General features: G+C 48.1%; 1 protein-coding gene across 2 annotated transcripts in view; it reads right to left on the bottom strand.

Moving 5' to 3' along the window:
- The window catches only part of USP4 (ubiquitin specific peptidase 4), a 35,852-nt gene extending 21,208 nt beyond the window's left edge, over positions 1–14,644 (bottom strand). The window contains exons 1-7 of one of the 2 annotated variants that reach the window (XM_004581457.4): positions 14,462–14,644; positions 10,954–11,081; positions 7,354–7,484; positions 5,740–5,866; positions 5,180–5,325; positions 5,021–5,082; positions 37–177 (exon numbers count right to left, since the gene is read on the bottom strand). In XM_004581457.4, coding sequence (XP_004581514.2) covers positions 37–177; positions 5,021–5,082; positions 5,180–5,325; positions 5,740–5,866; positions 7,354–7,484; positions 10,954–11,081; positions 14,462–14,562 — 836 coding nt within the window. In that variant the 5' untranslated portion in view covers positions 14,563–14,644. The remainder of the gene's footprint in view (positions 1–36; positions 178–5,020; positions 5,083–5,179; positions 5,326–5,739; positions 5,867–7,353; positions 7,485–10,953; positions 11,082–14,461) is intronic. The other variant, XM_004581458.4, reaches the window with a different exon arrangement.
- Between the last annotated feature and the right edge of the window lie 103 nt (positions 14,645–14,747).

Genomic DNA, 14,747 nt, shown 5'->3' with positions numbered 1-14,747 from the left:
CAAAAGGAAGCAAAAGGAAAGGTCCTCCCCTCTTACCCCCTGCTGACACCGGAACCGTGCATCCCAGAGGTGTTAGTGCTATCACCGTTTGCAATGGGAGAGGCAGACATTGAGGAATAGGGACTTGCTGATGATTTTGGAGAGGTAGTAAAATTTCTGCTAGGTGCAGTGCTTGATCTAGGGAAGAGAAGCAGAAACAAGGCTACTACTTTCTTTTTTTGCAGAAAATTGGGCCCTACTTTATGCCTTAGGTAATTTCTCAAGAAACACACACTTTCCATGGTCATTCCAGAAAAACGAAAAGTCCAGTGCTGTGGCACAGAAAGTCATGCCACAGTTTGGGACACAAGCATCCCCTAATAGGGTGCCAAATCTTGTCCTGCCTGCAGTGTCCAATTTAAATGTCTGCTAATGCACCTGGGAAACAGGAGAGGCTTGCCCAAAGAACTGAGACGCAGATGAAGTGCCAGCCCATTTTAGCCCAAGCCAGATGGAAAGAGGGGTGTGTGTGTGTCTCTCTCTCCCTTTACCTTTCAAATAAATATTCAATGAACTAGCATTCCAGATGGAAAGGGGTGTGTGTGTGTGTATGTCTCCCTTTGCCTTTCAAATAAATAAATATTTAAAAAACAAAACAAATGCCTCTGGGATTTGAGATATCTACATCCCTTGTCAGAACACCTTGACATGAGTCCCAGCTCTGCTCTGCTCCCAATTCAGAATTCACCTCCCTGAAATGTTCACTCTGGGAGGCAACAGATGATGGCACAAATACTTGGGCTCCTACCACCCATGTGGGAGACATGGATTTGAACTCCTGCTCCCAAATATTTGGAGAAATAAGCCAGCAGACAGCAGGTGTCTCTGCTTCTCAAAACATTATGAGGGCCCGGCAGCGTGGCCTAGCAGCTAAAGTCCTCACCTTGAAGGCGCCGGGGTTCCCATATGGGCGCCGGTTCTAATCCCAGCAGCTCCACTTCCCATCCAACTCCCTGCTTGTGGCCTGGGAAAGCAGTTGAGGATGGCCCAAAGCATTGGGACCCTGCACCCGTGTGGGAGACCCAGAAAAGGTTTCTGGTTCCTGGCTTTGGACTGGCGCAGCACCGGCCGTTGCGCTCACTTGGGGAGTAAATCATCAGACAGAAGATCTTCCTCTCTGTCTCTCCTCCTCTTTGTATATCTGACTTTGTAATTAAATAAATAAATCTTTAAAAAAAATTATGAAAAAAAATTAGGAGAGAAAGAAAAGCTTGAGTGACAGCAAAGAAATTAATTGGTCTTCCTGGCTCATTAGACCACATGGTCATACACTGTATCTTCCAATGTAATAAACAAGGGATCCAGGTTTGATACATGAACTATAAAATCATTTTTTTAAAGATTCATTTTTATTGGAAAGACAGATTTATAGGGAGGAGACACAGAGAGGAAGATGTTCTATCTGCTGGTTCAGTCCCCAAGTGACTGCAACAGCCAGAGCTGAGCTGATCTGAAGCCAGGAGCCAGGAGGTTCTTCTGGGTCTCTCATTTGGGCGCAGGGTCCCAAGGCTTTGGGCAGTCCTCTACCACTTCCCAGGCCACAAGCAGGGAGCTGGATGGGAAATAGAGCAGCTGGGACACGAACCAGTGACCATATGGGATCCTGGCATACGCAAGGCAAGGACTTTAGTCACTAGGCTACCGTGCTAGGCCCAAAAGCACTAACTTTTAAAGTTACCAGAAAAAAAGGTATAGGAAAAGAGCAGTAGGAAAAAGTTGCCCCAAATAATGTGATGCAAATTGAAAACCTAGCTATTAAGCAAGATTTGGATTCTCTATGCCATTCTTTTTTCTCGTCAAATTTGCCAAAAGCAAATTATATTTCTTTCAAACTTGGGGTTCAGTAACTTTCAGACTCTTGGATTTGCTATTTCCACATATGTTAATTCACAAAACATGCTCTCAGTTGCGACTGGGTCTCACACCACTAACCATCTAAAACCAGATACCACACCTGTGAAATAACCCGCTGGCCAGGTCAGAGGACCCCCAGCACCCTTCTCCTGAGACAGTTCCCATTCCACCAGTTTGTCCTCTACAGAAAGGTCAGGCCCTCATAAGTTACCACCAAGGGCCAGCACTATGGTGTAGTGGGTAAAGCTACTACCTGTGTTGTCAGCTTCCCATATAGGTACCAGTGGTTCAGCACCTGTTGCTCTATTTCCTGTCCTGGGATAGCAGCAGATGACTCCAAGTCCTTGGGCCCCTGCACCCACAGGAGACTTAGAAGCAGCTCCTGGCTCCTGGCTTTCAACATGCAGGTGATGTGGTCATATAGGAAGTGAAACAGCAGATGGAGGATCTCTTACTCTCTCTCTCCCTCTCTTTTTAAGATTTTTTTTTTTTTTTTTTTATTGGAAAGGCAGATATACAGAAAGGAGGAAAGAGAGGAAGACTTCCATTCACTGGATCATTCCCCAAGTGGCTGCAACAGCCACAGCCAAAGTCAGGAGGTTCTTTCAGCTTTCCCATGTGGGTGCAGGGTACCAAATCTTTGGGCCATCCCTGACTGCTTAGTGGCTAAATCCTTGCCTTGCATGCCCCGGGATCCCATATGGGCACCAGGTTGTATACTGGCAGCCCCACTTCTCATCCTGCTCGTGGCCTGGGAAAGTAGTCAAGGACGGCCTAAAGCCTTGGGACTCTGTACGCATGTGGGAGACCCAGAAGAAACTCCTGGCTCCTGGCTTCAGATTGGCTCAGCTCCGGCCGTTGCAGCCACTTGAGGAGTGAACCAGTGGATGGAAGATCCTTCTCTCTATGTATCTGCCTTTGCAATCAAAATAAATCTTAAAAAAAAAAAAAAAAAAAAAACAGCTTCCTGCTAATGTGCACCTTGAGAAGATGTCGGGACCTTCTCAGCCTGGTCTGGCCTGGCTACTCTGTACACAGAACAAGTCTGTTTCTCGACCTTTTAAAAGGATGAATATTAAAAAGAAATATTCACAACCAGCATCCTGTGGGCTTTTGTGACATCTCTGCACCAATGCTGCCAATCCCAGAACACACAGGCCTCCTCTGCCTCAGCACGTGCTGCCACTGGCTCTAGACAAGCACAGTCTTAAGGAGACTGTGGTGTACAGCCTGAGGGATAGAGAAAAAAGGGACAGGGAAAAAGAGAAAGCTCCCAGTTTTTGTTTCCTCTCTCATGTGTGACATTTCCAGTTTCAACAAGAGGCTTTACTGCCCAGTGTATTAGTTTCCTACTGATGTTGTCACAAGTTATCAGGAATCCGCTGGTGACAAAAATCACCTACAGCTCGGGAGGTCATGAACTGGAATGGCTCTGACTTAAATAAGGGGCTGGCAGAGATGCATCCCTTGACATACGCTGTAAGGACCTCCAAATGCTGTGAACATCTGCCCATGTTCCAGCCACTGTAATTTTTCCCTCAACACACTGATTTCCTGCTGACTCCCAGAGTGCTCATTAGCAAGAAACTGGCCTAGGAAGCACAGCTGAAACTGAAGCCAGGCACAGTGATACAGGCACAGGCATCCCAAGCAACTTCTACGTCACTGAGCCAAAAACCTGGCCATAGGGTTTCTTAAGCAAGAGTCCACATCTTGGTGTCAGCAGTCTGTATAACCCTTGTGACAACTGTGAAATGTTCTGTGTCTTTGTGTGTGTTTCTGAAGAGTTGAGAGTTTCCCCAGATTTCCAATAAGATGTGAGCGTTTCACTGCATAGAGGTCACAGACCAAGGCCCCAGTGAGGGGAGAGAGCAGAGGCCAACACCATCCCTCTAGGGACTAGAACACGTACTATTTCCTCCAGCTTACGTCACAAGGAAAATGGATCACCTCTTTGTCCCCCAACCTGAGAAAGGCACAATCCAACAGATTAGGTGAACATGTCCTCAGACAGAACCAAGTTAGTGGCTGAACAATTTTCCTAGGAAGTTCTAAGGGCAACAATGATTAACAGACTACTCGGTAGAAGAGTGGGACAGAACTCACTTTCTTTTTTTTTTTTAAGATTTTATTATTATTGGAAAGCTGGATATACAGAGAGGAGGAGAGTCAGAGAGGAAGATCCTCCATCCGATGTTTCACTCCCCAAATGAGCCGCAACGGGCCGGTGCGCGCCGATCCAATGCCGGGAACCAGGAACCTCCTCCGGGTCTCCCACGCGGGTGCAGGGTCCCAAAGCCCTGGGCCGTCCTCTCCTGCTTTCCCAGGCCACAAGCAGGGAGCTGGATGGGAAGTGGAGCTGCCGGGATTAGAACCGGCGCCCATATGGGATCACGGGGCATTCAAGGCGAGGACTTTAGCCACTAGGCCACGCCGCCGGGCCCCAGAACTCACTTGTAAATCAAACAAGAGGATCTGGAGCAGTAGCCTAGTGGCTACAGTCCTTGCCTTACATGCCCGGGATCCAGTTCATGTTCCGACAGCCACGCTTCCCATTCAGCTCACTGTTTGTGGCCTGGGAAAGCAGTGGAGGATGGCCCAAAGCCTTGGGATCCTACACCCGCACAGGAGACCTAGAAGAAGCTCCTGGCTTCGGATTGGTTCAGCTCTGGTTGTTGCAGCCACTTGGGGAATGAACCACTGGATGGAAGGTCTTTCTGTCTCTCTGTAAATCTTTCCAATAAAAATAAATAAATCTTTGGAAAAAAAAAAAAGCATACAATAACCCTACCCTCTTCCACAAAAGCCTCTAAGTACAGTAGGAGAAAAGAAGAGCTTGCCAAGAACAAAGCCACTTCTGGACAGAGCAGCCTCCTCAGATGCTGGCCCCTCCTCCTTCCCGCAGGTTTCCCTTAAATGACAGTCCAAGTGCTGCTTACCAAGGGCCAGGGTCTCCATCAGGACTGTAGATGCTACATTAAAGAAACCGAGTATGATTTTGTGGCTTTGTTGTATTTTGTTTTGTTTAGCCTGATTCAGAACAACTCTTAACAGAAGACCTGCCCTGGGACAGCATGTCTCAGTTTCAGCTGAAACCCCGGCCCCAAGGGTGATGAGGTTCACTTACTTAGATTGCAGGGTCTGCCTGGGCCATGTGCCATCTTCATTCTGGGGTTCAATGACTAGCACCTGGGAGAAAGGGGAAATGAGGAGCACAGCGCGAACCACCTCACCATCACACAGCCCAAGCAGAGCTCCCTCAGAGTTTCAGCATGGGACATCCTACCTGACCCTGGTAGAGGCCGGCATCCTGGACTGTATTGTCCAGCTTGCTCAACTGCTCGTATGTGTTGCTCATGTACTTGTTCCAGAGTCGAGTTTCACGCTCCGCAGGGATGTTGAACAGCTTTCGCATCTCCTTCTCAATGGTTGCTACAAACAGGCAGAAACATAACACAAGGAGTCCTCCAGGGGCAAGGCCAAGGATAGCCACAGAAAACTTGAGGTCCTGCTGCTTCCTTACACATAGGTATCAGGGCCTTGGATCCCAAGTCCTAACTGAGCTTGGCAGCCACCTTCCCGGGACCTCCTCTCTGGCACTCACACACCCAAAAAACATTTCCCCAAGTTGCTTCTCTAAAGACATGGATTCAATTAACAGCACGGAAGCAACACAGACAATGCTTTCCCCTGGAGTTTATACAGCTCGGGTTCAAAAGCCAGTTTTGCCACTTTTTGAGATTTTTTTGAGATTTTTTTGTGACCTTTTTTTTAACTTCTCTTTTGCCCACCGCAATGCCCCACAGTCTCCCACCACACCCACAGGATCCCAGCTCAGCTGCTCACCAATGGTGTCTGCCTTGCTGAAATGGCAGCTGAGCACATTGGTGGGGTCACTGTTTTCACACAACTTCAGTTCCAGCAAGTACACCTCCACTTTGCAGTGCTTGACAAACAGGCCATGCTCCACAACCTGGCAACATCAACGCAGAGGTAGAAGCAGGTCTGTACCTGCGCAATACTGGAAGCAGTATGTTTCATCAGTAGCAGAGGTAGACACTTTATGATCAGTTTCTTGCAATAGTTTACTCAGTTTCTTGGAATAGTTTACTTTTTTTTTTTTTTTTTTTTTTTAATTTGAGAGATGGGAAATTGGGAAGGGGATAAAAGAAAAGATCAGATAGCTCCCTTCCAATGGTTCACTCTCCAAATGCCCATAATCATTAGCGGTAGTATCAAGACCAAATACTGGAGCTAGCGAATCACTCTAGGGCCCGCACGCGGGTGACAGGGGGCACCTTGACCAGCATTTTAACTGATAGCTTCAATATCTCCCAAACAATCACCAAGTTTTAAAGCCATCAGCATTTGTCCTAGGAGTTTCGGGGCCTGGCACGGTGGCTTAGCTGCTAGGGTCCTCACCTTGGTGAACCAGGATCCCATATGGGCACTGCTTCTAATCCCGGCAGCCCCGCTTCCCATCAAGCTCCCTGCTTGTGGCCTAGGAAGTCAGTCGAGGATGGCCCAAAGCCTTGGGACCCTGCACCCACATGGGAGACCTGGAGGAAGTTTCTGGCTCCTGGCTTCAGATCAGCTCAGCGCCAGCTATTGCAGCCACTTAGAGAGTAAATCATCAGATGGAGGATCTTCCTCTCGGGCTCTCCTCCTCTCTCTATAGATGTCTGACTTGGCAACAAAAACAAATAAATCTTTAAAAAGAAAAAAATCTTGTTCCAGGGGAGTGAGCACTTAGCTTAGTGGTTATGATGTTTATTTCCAACATCAGAGTACCTCATTTGATTCCCAGTTCTGGCCCCTAACTGCAGCTTCCTATTAATGCAGAACCTGAGAGATAGCAGTGATAGCTCAAGTACTGTGCCACATGTGTGGAAAACCTGGACTGCATTCTTAGCTTCCAGCAGCAGCCTTGGCCCTGCACTGGTCACTGCCAAGCAATGTGGGAAAGGAACCAGCCAGCAGAAACTCTTGACATACATGCATTATCTTCCAAAGTGAAAAAAATCAACTTTCCTCCCACACATCGGGTGACACGGAGGACTCCTTAGCAGAAAGCAGAGAGTGTTCCTCGCTGGGTTTCATGCCACACCAGGCCCCCCAGCAAGGTCTCAAGAGGTCACTTTGAATCAAAAATGGTGGATCAGAAAGGAATGACAACAACGGAGCAGTGTATTACTGAACACCACATGTCTCCACCTCAGACACCTCCCACGGCCCTGGGCAGCTCTGGTGCCTTGAAGCCACTACTACTAACACGCTGGGTGAGCAGCCTCTCCCTTCATCATTCACAACCAGAATTCCCTCATGATAAACCCAAACCAAGACCACAACCACTCTGACTCAGCCCTTTGGTGCACTTATCCTCCCAGGAAACCAATCCCAGCGAGTCCTGGGGAATGGCTGCAGACCGCAAGCAGACTGTTTGACAGTTCATGTACTCACTTTTCTGACAATGGGCTGCTGACCTTCAACACAGCCATACCAGTTTAGTAATTTATTCCAGGCCTCAGTTGGAACCAACACATAGTCTAACTCATCAATTAAGTGTTCCTTCAAGGTCTGGCTCTCAGGATCTGAAAAAAAAAAAAAAAAAAAAAAAAAACAGCACATAACCATATAACCCATTGTTCTTTTTCCCCCAGATTTTTTTGTTCATTTGTTTAACCATTATTCTCACATATTTTCCTGAAACAATAGAAGTATATAAACGGACAAGTATAAAAGTCCAAATTTGAGTCACTGGCCATAACAGAGCAGACCTGACATCTCTTCATCCTTACCCACTGTTTTTTCTTTTGTTAAAGGTTTATTTATTTTTCATTGCAAAGTCAGATATACAGAGAAGAGGAGAGACAGAGAGAAAGATCTTCTGTCCGATGATTCACTTTCCAAGCAGCTGCAACAGCTGGAGCTGCGTCGATCTGAAGCAGGGAGCCAGGAACTTCCTCCAGATCTCCCATGCGGGTGCAGGGTCCCAAGGCTTTGGGCCGTCCTCAGCTGCTTTCCCAGGCCACAAGCAGGGAGCTGGATGGAAAGTGGAGCAGCTGGAACACAAACCATGCCATATGGGATCCCGGGGCATGCAAGGTGAGGATTTAGCCACTGAGCGATCACGCAGGGCCTTCACTGATAATTTTCCCAGACATGTCATTATTACAACACTATACATCAAGTACAGAAAACTTAACTTACAATTTAATTGATTTATTTTAGAGACAGAGCAAGTTCCCATCTACTGATTCACTCACCAAACACCTACAATGGCTGGGACCAGGCCATGCTGCAGCTGGGTCTCCCACATGAGAGGCAGAGCCCCAGCGAACTGAACTGTCACTGCTATATCCAAGCACTGCTAGAGTAGGGAGCTAGACACCAAGCCCAGGTCCTCTGACACGGGAAGTGGGTGGTCTTAACTGGCATCTTATCCACTTCCACGTTATCCACTATATCCACTTCGAACTGAAAAATTTCACCCAAGTGACTATATTCACTCAAAACAGGATTTGTCAGGGCCAGTGTGATGGCTCAATTGGCTAATCCTTCACCTCCAAGCACCAGCATCTCATATCCAGTCACTCCTGCATATCCAGTTTGTGTCCAGTCTGCCCTAACTCCCACTGAGCTCCCTGTGTGTGGCCTGGGAAACCAGTAAAGAATGACTCAAGTTCGTAGGCCCTACACCCACGTGGGAGACCTGGAGGAAACACCCAGCTTCTGGTACAGACCAGTTCTGCTCCATCGTTGCAGCCATTAAGGGAATGAAGCAGTGACTGGAAAATCTTTCTCAGTAGATCTTTCTTTCCGATAAAAAGAAACCGGATTTGTCCAATGTATTCATGCTAAGAAGAGAAAACTCATATGAACCAAAAAATAAAAATTTGCCTTTCTGTCTCTCCCTGTCACCCTCAAATGAATCATTAAAAAATAAATCTGGTTGGTACAATGGGTCAGTGGTTAAACCCTCACCTTGCATGTGTCAGGATCCCATATGAGCACCAGTTTGTGTCCCGCCTGTTCTACTTTCCATCCAGCTTCTTGTTTGTGGCCTGGGAAAGCAGCTGAGGAAGGCCCAAAGCTTTGGGACACTGCACCCATGTGGGAGACCCAGAGAAGCAACTCAAGCCATTGCAGAGAAAAGGAGAGACAGAGAGAAAGATCTTCCATCTGCTGGTTCACTCCCCAAGTGGCCACAAAGGCCAGAGTGAATCCGATCCAAAGCCAGGAACCTGGAGCCTCTTCTAGGTCTCCCACATGGGTGCAGCGTCCCAAGGTTTTGGGCTGTCCTCTACTGCTTTCACAGACCACAAGCAGGGAGCTTGATGGGAAGTGGGGCCGCTGGGACATGAATTGGTGCCCATATGGGGTGCTGGCTCATGCAAGGTGAGGACCTTAGCCAATAGGCTACTGCATAGGGCCCGGACAGAAGATATTTCTATCTGTACCTCCTCCTCTCCGTATATCTTAAACAAATAAATAAAGTCTCTTCTTGTCTCTGTAAATCTGCCTCTGCTATAAAAGCAAATATTTTTTAAAAACCCTTTTAACTAAAGATGGGAAAAACAAAGTGTGAACAAAGAGCTATGTAATTCCTGAAAGCCTAGTACCTCTCTCTGACCTACGCCGAGAAACAATGATATGGTTAGTACCATTTAAGCCTCTGCTAACACAAGGACTGAACTGCAGCAGCACTGCTCACATTTCAAAATTACCAGGCTAATCTTAGGTGTGTGGGTCAAACCTCATGTTTAACCACCTTCCTGATTGTACTAGTTAGGCTTTCATTCCCACAACTAAATACCTGGTGAAGCTATTTATTACAGAAATAAAGTCTGATTGCAGCTCATGGTTGTGGAGGCTTACAGGCCAAGCCAAGCAGCTGCATTAGCCTGGGGTCTGCCGGGGCAGTGAAGCACAAAAGACACACAGAAGGATAAGTTGTGAAGCCAGGAAACAGAGAGACAGGGCCCAACTCAGCTTTCATGAGCAACCCAAGGACCTGCCTCCTAGTATTGCTGGACCAGGCCTCCACTCCTCCACACCACCAATTTATAACCATGAGGACTAAAGGTCTAGGTAAAGCAGACAGCCCAGTCTTGTTCCCATCACAGCACTGCTCACCCCATCCTACAAGAAGTGGAGTTAGGCCAAACAAGGCACAGCATAAGCTGATAGGCTGACTGTGATGCCTCAACTACCTGTGGGTAAAAGCCACCCTCTACTTAACTACAAATCACTTGGGTCAGTTTCCCCTGCAGGTTGACTGCATATCTACTGTCTACTGAACTCCGAGTTTTCTTCACATTACTTCTAGAACAAACACAGTCTCAACAAACTACACTAAGAAAATAACTAGGGCCCGGCGGTGTGGCCTAGTGGCTAAAGTCCTCACCTTGAACGCCCCGGAATCCCATATGGGCGCCGGTTCTAATCCCGGCAGCTCCACTTCCCATCCAGCTCCCTACTTGTGGCCTGGGAAAGCAGTTGAGGATGGCCCAAAGCTTTGGGACCCTGCACCCGCATGGGAGACCTGGAAGAAGTTCCTGGTTCCCGGCTTCGGACTGGCGCAGAACCGACTGTTGCGGCTCACTTGGGGAGTGAATCATTGGACAGAAGATCTTCCCCTCTGTCTCTCCTCCTCTCTGTATATCTGACTTCGTAATAAAAAATAAATAAACCTAAAAAAAAAAAAAAAAAGAAAATAACCAAAACTTCTGGTCTTTAAACTTCAAATGCAGTTTCAAAATGATACCTTACTTCTTAGCATTCCACATACTAATTCCACAGCAAATTTGCAGAGAGAGAGAGAATGAGATTGAAAACATCAGAAACTTGCTAGGGTTAGAAGAAGTTACTTGGGAAAAAGCAGCTTAATTTCACCCTAAGGGTCTCTAAGACATGGTTATCACATGCCAGCTGAGGACACTTGCTTCTGCATCATCAAGCCAGGAAGGTTGATTCAGAGTGTCCCTGTTACAGACACACATGACTTTGGGCCACTGCCCAGGAGAACAGGGAGCTTTTAGAAAGTACATGGTACTGTACCTGAAAAGAGTCCAGAGTTGTCTATCGGGCCTGGAAACAGGTTATGCTCGCCCACGTTATACACATCCCAGCTATCGAAGCCCACGTACTTCTTCCATTGCTTGAACCACCGACTGTCGATAAGATACCTAAGAGAGAGACAAAGATTGGCAGGAGCAGAAAAGCCAACACTGTTAAGCTTTTGCAGCTGCCCCCTTATTTATTTATTTTGTAGAATCTGAGAGAGTGACAGTGGGAGAGACAGAGATATTCCAGCAGCTGGCTCACTCACCAAATGGCCGCAACATTGGGGCTGGGTCAGGCCAAAAGGACTCCATCCAAGTCTCTTACATGGGTGACAGGGGCCCAAAGTATTTGGGCTGTTTCTGCTGCTATCCCAGGAGCATCAGCAGGGAGTTGCATCAATAGCCGACCAGCCAGGACTCAAACCAGCATTCTGCTATGGAAGACTGGCATTGTAGGAGGCAGCTTACCCTGCCACGCCACAATGTTGGCCCCTTCTATAATCTTTTTTTATGGTCTTTCGCATAGGGAACAAGTAACTCCCACAAAAAAACAAATTCTCAGGATCAGAAACAAGGCTAGTCCCATATAGTACCAAGTGCCTGGCCCAGGCAAAGCATCCAATAAGTGAAATGAATGTTGAATAACAGAAAATAATAGAGAAACGACTAACTTCAAAATGCTTATTTAAATGGAGTCTTGCAATGCATAAAATCATGTTTGCCTTCAAATAAGATACGTCCTTGTCCGGACAATCTGGTTACCCTGCTTTTGCTCAACATGTACAGCATAAAACTAGTTTCTTGAGGAAAATAGAATCATGACATCACTCACTTCAGTTTTCCTCTGAGGATCAAATTAGATACCCAAAAGGGTACAAACACTTGTATGTGTACCAATCCACACACACAGATAAACAACATGTGCTCAAAAAATACTAAGTTGAGGGCTCGGCAGCGTGGCTTAGTGGCTAAGGTCCTTGCCTTGATCCCATATGACCGCTGGTTCTAATCCTGGCAGCTCCACTTCCTCTCTGTCTTTCCTCCCTCCTCTCAGTATATCTGACTTTGTAATAAAAATAAAATAAATCCTTAAAAAAAAAAAAAAAAATACTAAGTTGAGGGCCTGGCGCGATAGCGTAGTGGTTAAAGTCCTCGCCTTGAACACACCGGGATCCAATATAGGTGCAGGTTCTAATCCCGACAGCCCTGCTTCCCATCCAGCTCCTTGCCTGTGGCCTGGGAATGCAGTGGAGGACAGCCCAAGACTCTGGAACCCTGCACCCGAGTGGGAGACCCGGAGAAGTCTCCTGGCTTCAGATTGGCGCAGCTCCAGCCGTTGAGGCCACTTGGGGAGTGAATCATTGGACAGAAGATCTTCCTTTCTGTCTCTCCTCTCTGTATGTCCGCCTTTCCAATGAAAAATAAATACATCTTTATAAAAAAAATATTAAGTTGAGGGCAGGCACAATGGCTCAACAGACTAATCCTCCTCCTGCTCCACTTCCCATCCAGCAACATATTACGGTCCGGAAAAGCAGTGGAGGATGGCTCAAGTCCCAGGAATCCTATACCTCATGGGAGACCTGAAAGACGCTCCTGGCTTCTGGCTTCAGGTCAGCTCAGCCCCAGCCACTGCAGCCACTTGGAAAGTGAAACAGTGGATAAAAGATCTCTCTGTCTTTCCTTCTCTGTAAAAAATCTACCTTTCCAATAAAAATAAGTAAATGTATAAAAACAAACAAAAAACTATTAAGTTGTATTTTACATTCAATTTAATGTTTTTTTCTGCTTAATTAATATAAGCAAACCTGACTATATTTGAAATGAATCATTAGGTTGTTTGAGAATTCAGGGGTTGATTTCTGTAAAGCAGCAACAATCGCACTGGTGAGGCCAGCCCTGTGGTACAACAGGTGAAGCTGCTGCATGATGCTGAACATCACATGCCAGAGTGCCAGTTTGAGTCCTGGCTGTCCTGCATTCACACCAGCTCCCTAATGTTCCTGGGGAGGCAGTGGAAGATGGCTCAGGGGCCTGGGTCCTTGCCATCTCTGTGGGAGACCCCAATGCAGTTCTGGGCTCCAGACTTCAGCCTGGACCAGCCCCAGGTATCCAGGTATCCAGGTATCTAGTCACTTGTGGCGTAAACCAATGCATGGAAAAAACCCTTCCCTGCCCATCACTCCTTTTACTTCTCAAATTTAAAAATTAAATTACAAAGGTACAATGGCGAGTGCTTCCAATTTTATGTTTAACATCAGAGGGTATCATGCGCTCCCCAAAGGCCTCAGACAATCTCTGCAATGCTCTTCCCCGGACACCTGCAGCCCGTAGCCTACGTGATTTGAATCCATCCAAGAACTTCCTCTGCTTCGGCTGAGTAGCCTTCATGTAACACCCTATGCTTGCCTCGCCTGTCACAGCTTGGGGAGCTCAAGATCAACACTGAAAAGCCCTGTTACAGGGCTGGCATTGTGGCACAGCGAGTCAAGCGGCTGCTTGAGTCACGGCATCCCGTGGAGAAGTACCAGTTTCAGTGCTGGATGCTCCTGTTTCACTCCAGCACCCTACAAACATGCATGGGAATGTTAGCAAAAGACAGCCGAGGTCCTCGGGATCTCCCGAACCAGCTCCAGGGGACACCAACGTTTGGGAAATGACCCAGCGAATGGAAGCTATTTCTCTGTCTCTTTCTTTCTCCAACATTTCTCTGCTGCCTTCCTCAAGACAGATGACACTCAATTACATTCAAAGGCAAAATCGAGTTGTCGCCTCCCACACAGGACCGCCCCCGAGGAGTCTATTTGTGGAATCTCTAAGGGTGCTTCCCACAGTCCATTCACGAAAAAAAAAGTGGAATTTTAAGAATCAGGCACATTTTTTTGTTGAAGTCCCCTGATCTTACCCCCACCCCCTTCACATTCCACAATCTATCCAGAAGCCTCCCAGCCCAGCCTAGGTTCTTTTAAAACTCTTAAACTTTTCCATCATGCTGTCGAGCTGTGGGATCTAGGCCACTGTTTCTTCCATACGCAGACGCCGTGGCCACATGATTCTGGACTTTTCCTGTCAAAAGCATCTAGGGCTCCTGGGGGGGGGGGGGTTGGACGCGCTGCAGTCCTGGACACATCTTTCCCGCAGTGTACAAGTTACAAAGTGCCAACTTCTCATCTTGGCCTCCGCCCACGGAAGCGAGATGGGCGAGGGCTGGACCCCTCGGGGGGCTAGGGCTCTCCCCCACGTTGCCCACGAGCAGCAGCCGGGCCCGCCCCCTCCTGAGCCTCCCAAAAAGAGCCAGAACCACTACCAGGGCCACGCGCGCGATCCCTGAGGCCATTCTGGGGTTCCTCTCCCAAAGGGCCGGGTGTCAGGTCACTCTTACAGGGCCAGGGACCACTGCCCCCCACGCGACTTCTATACAAGTCCTGCCCCTCAGCAGCAGCGCGCTCCCTCTCTCCCTTGTCCTGGTTCTGAGTGACAGAAGGACAGACCCCGGTGCTTACCACTGCGCCCCCCTTTGGAGCGTGGTCCTCATTAAGGCCCCGAGCTCGGACTTCTGAGTCTCGGCATCCGGTCGCTCACGGCAGCCTCCGCCTTCCGCCATCTCGTCCGCGGCCCCGGCCCAGCCGGCCCGGACATCCGCCCCACGCACAACGTGCTCTGGGACGCGCCCACGCACGTATGTACGTATGCACGCCCGTGTGCGCGCGCGGGCCCCACCTTACGCCGCGCCTGCCTGCCCAGTTTTCCTCGCCCCCCTCCCCCGCAATGTCTCCTACGCATGCGCTG

This window comes from Ochotona princeps, chromosome 21, assembly GCF_030435755.1.
Source record: "Ochotona princeps isolate mOchPri1 chromosome 21, mOchPri1.hap1, whole genome shotgun sequence".
Classification (NCBI taxonomy): Eukaryota; Metazoa; Chordata; class Mammalia; order Lagomorpha; family Ochotonidae; genus Ochotona; species Ochotona princeps.
This window is presented reverse-complemented; position numbering and strand designations above follow the sequence as displayed.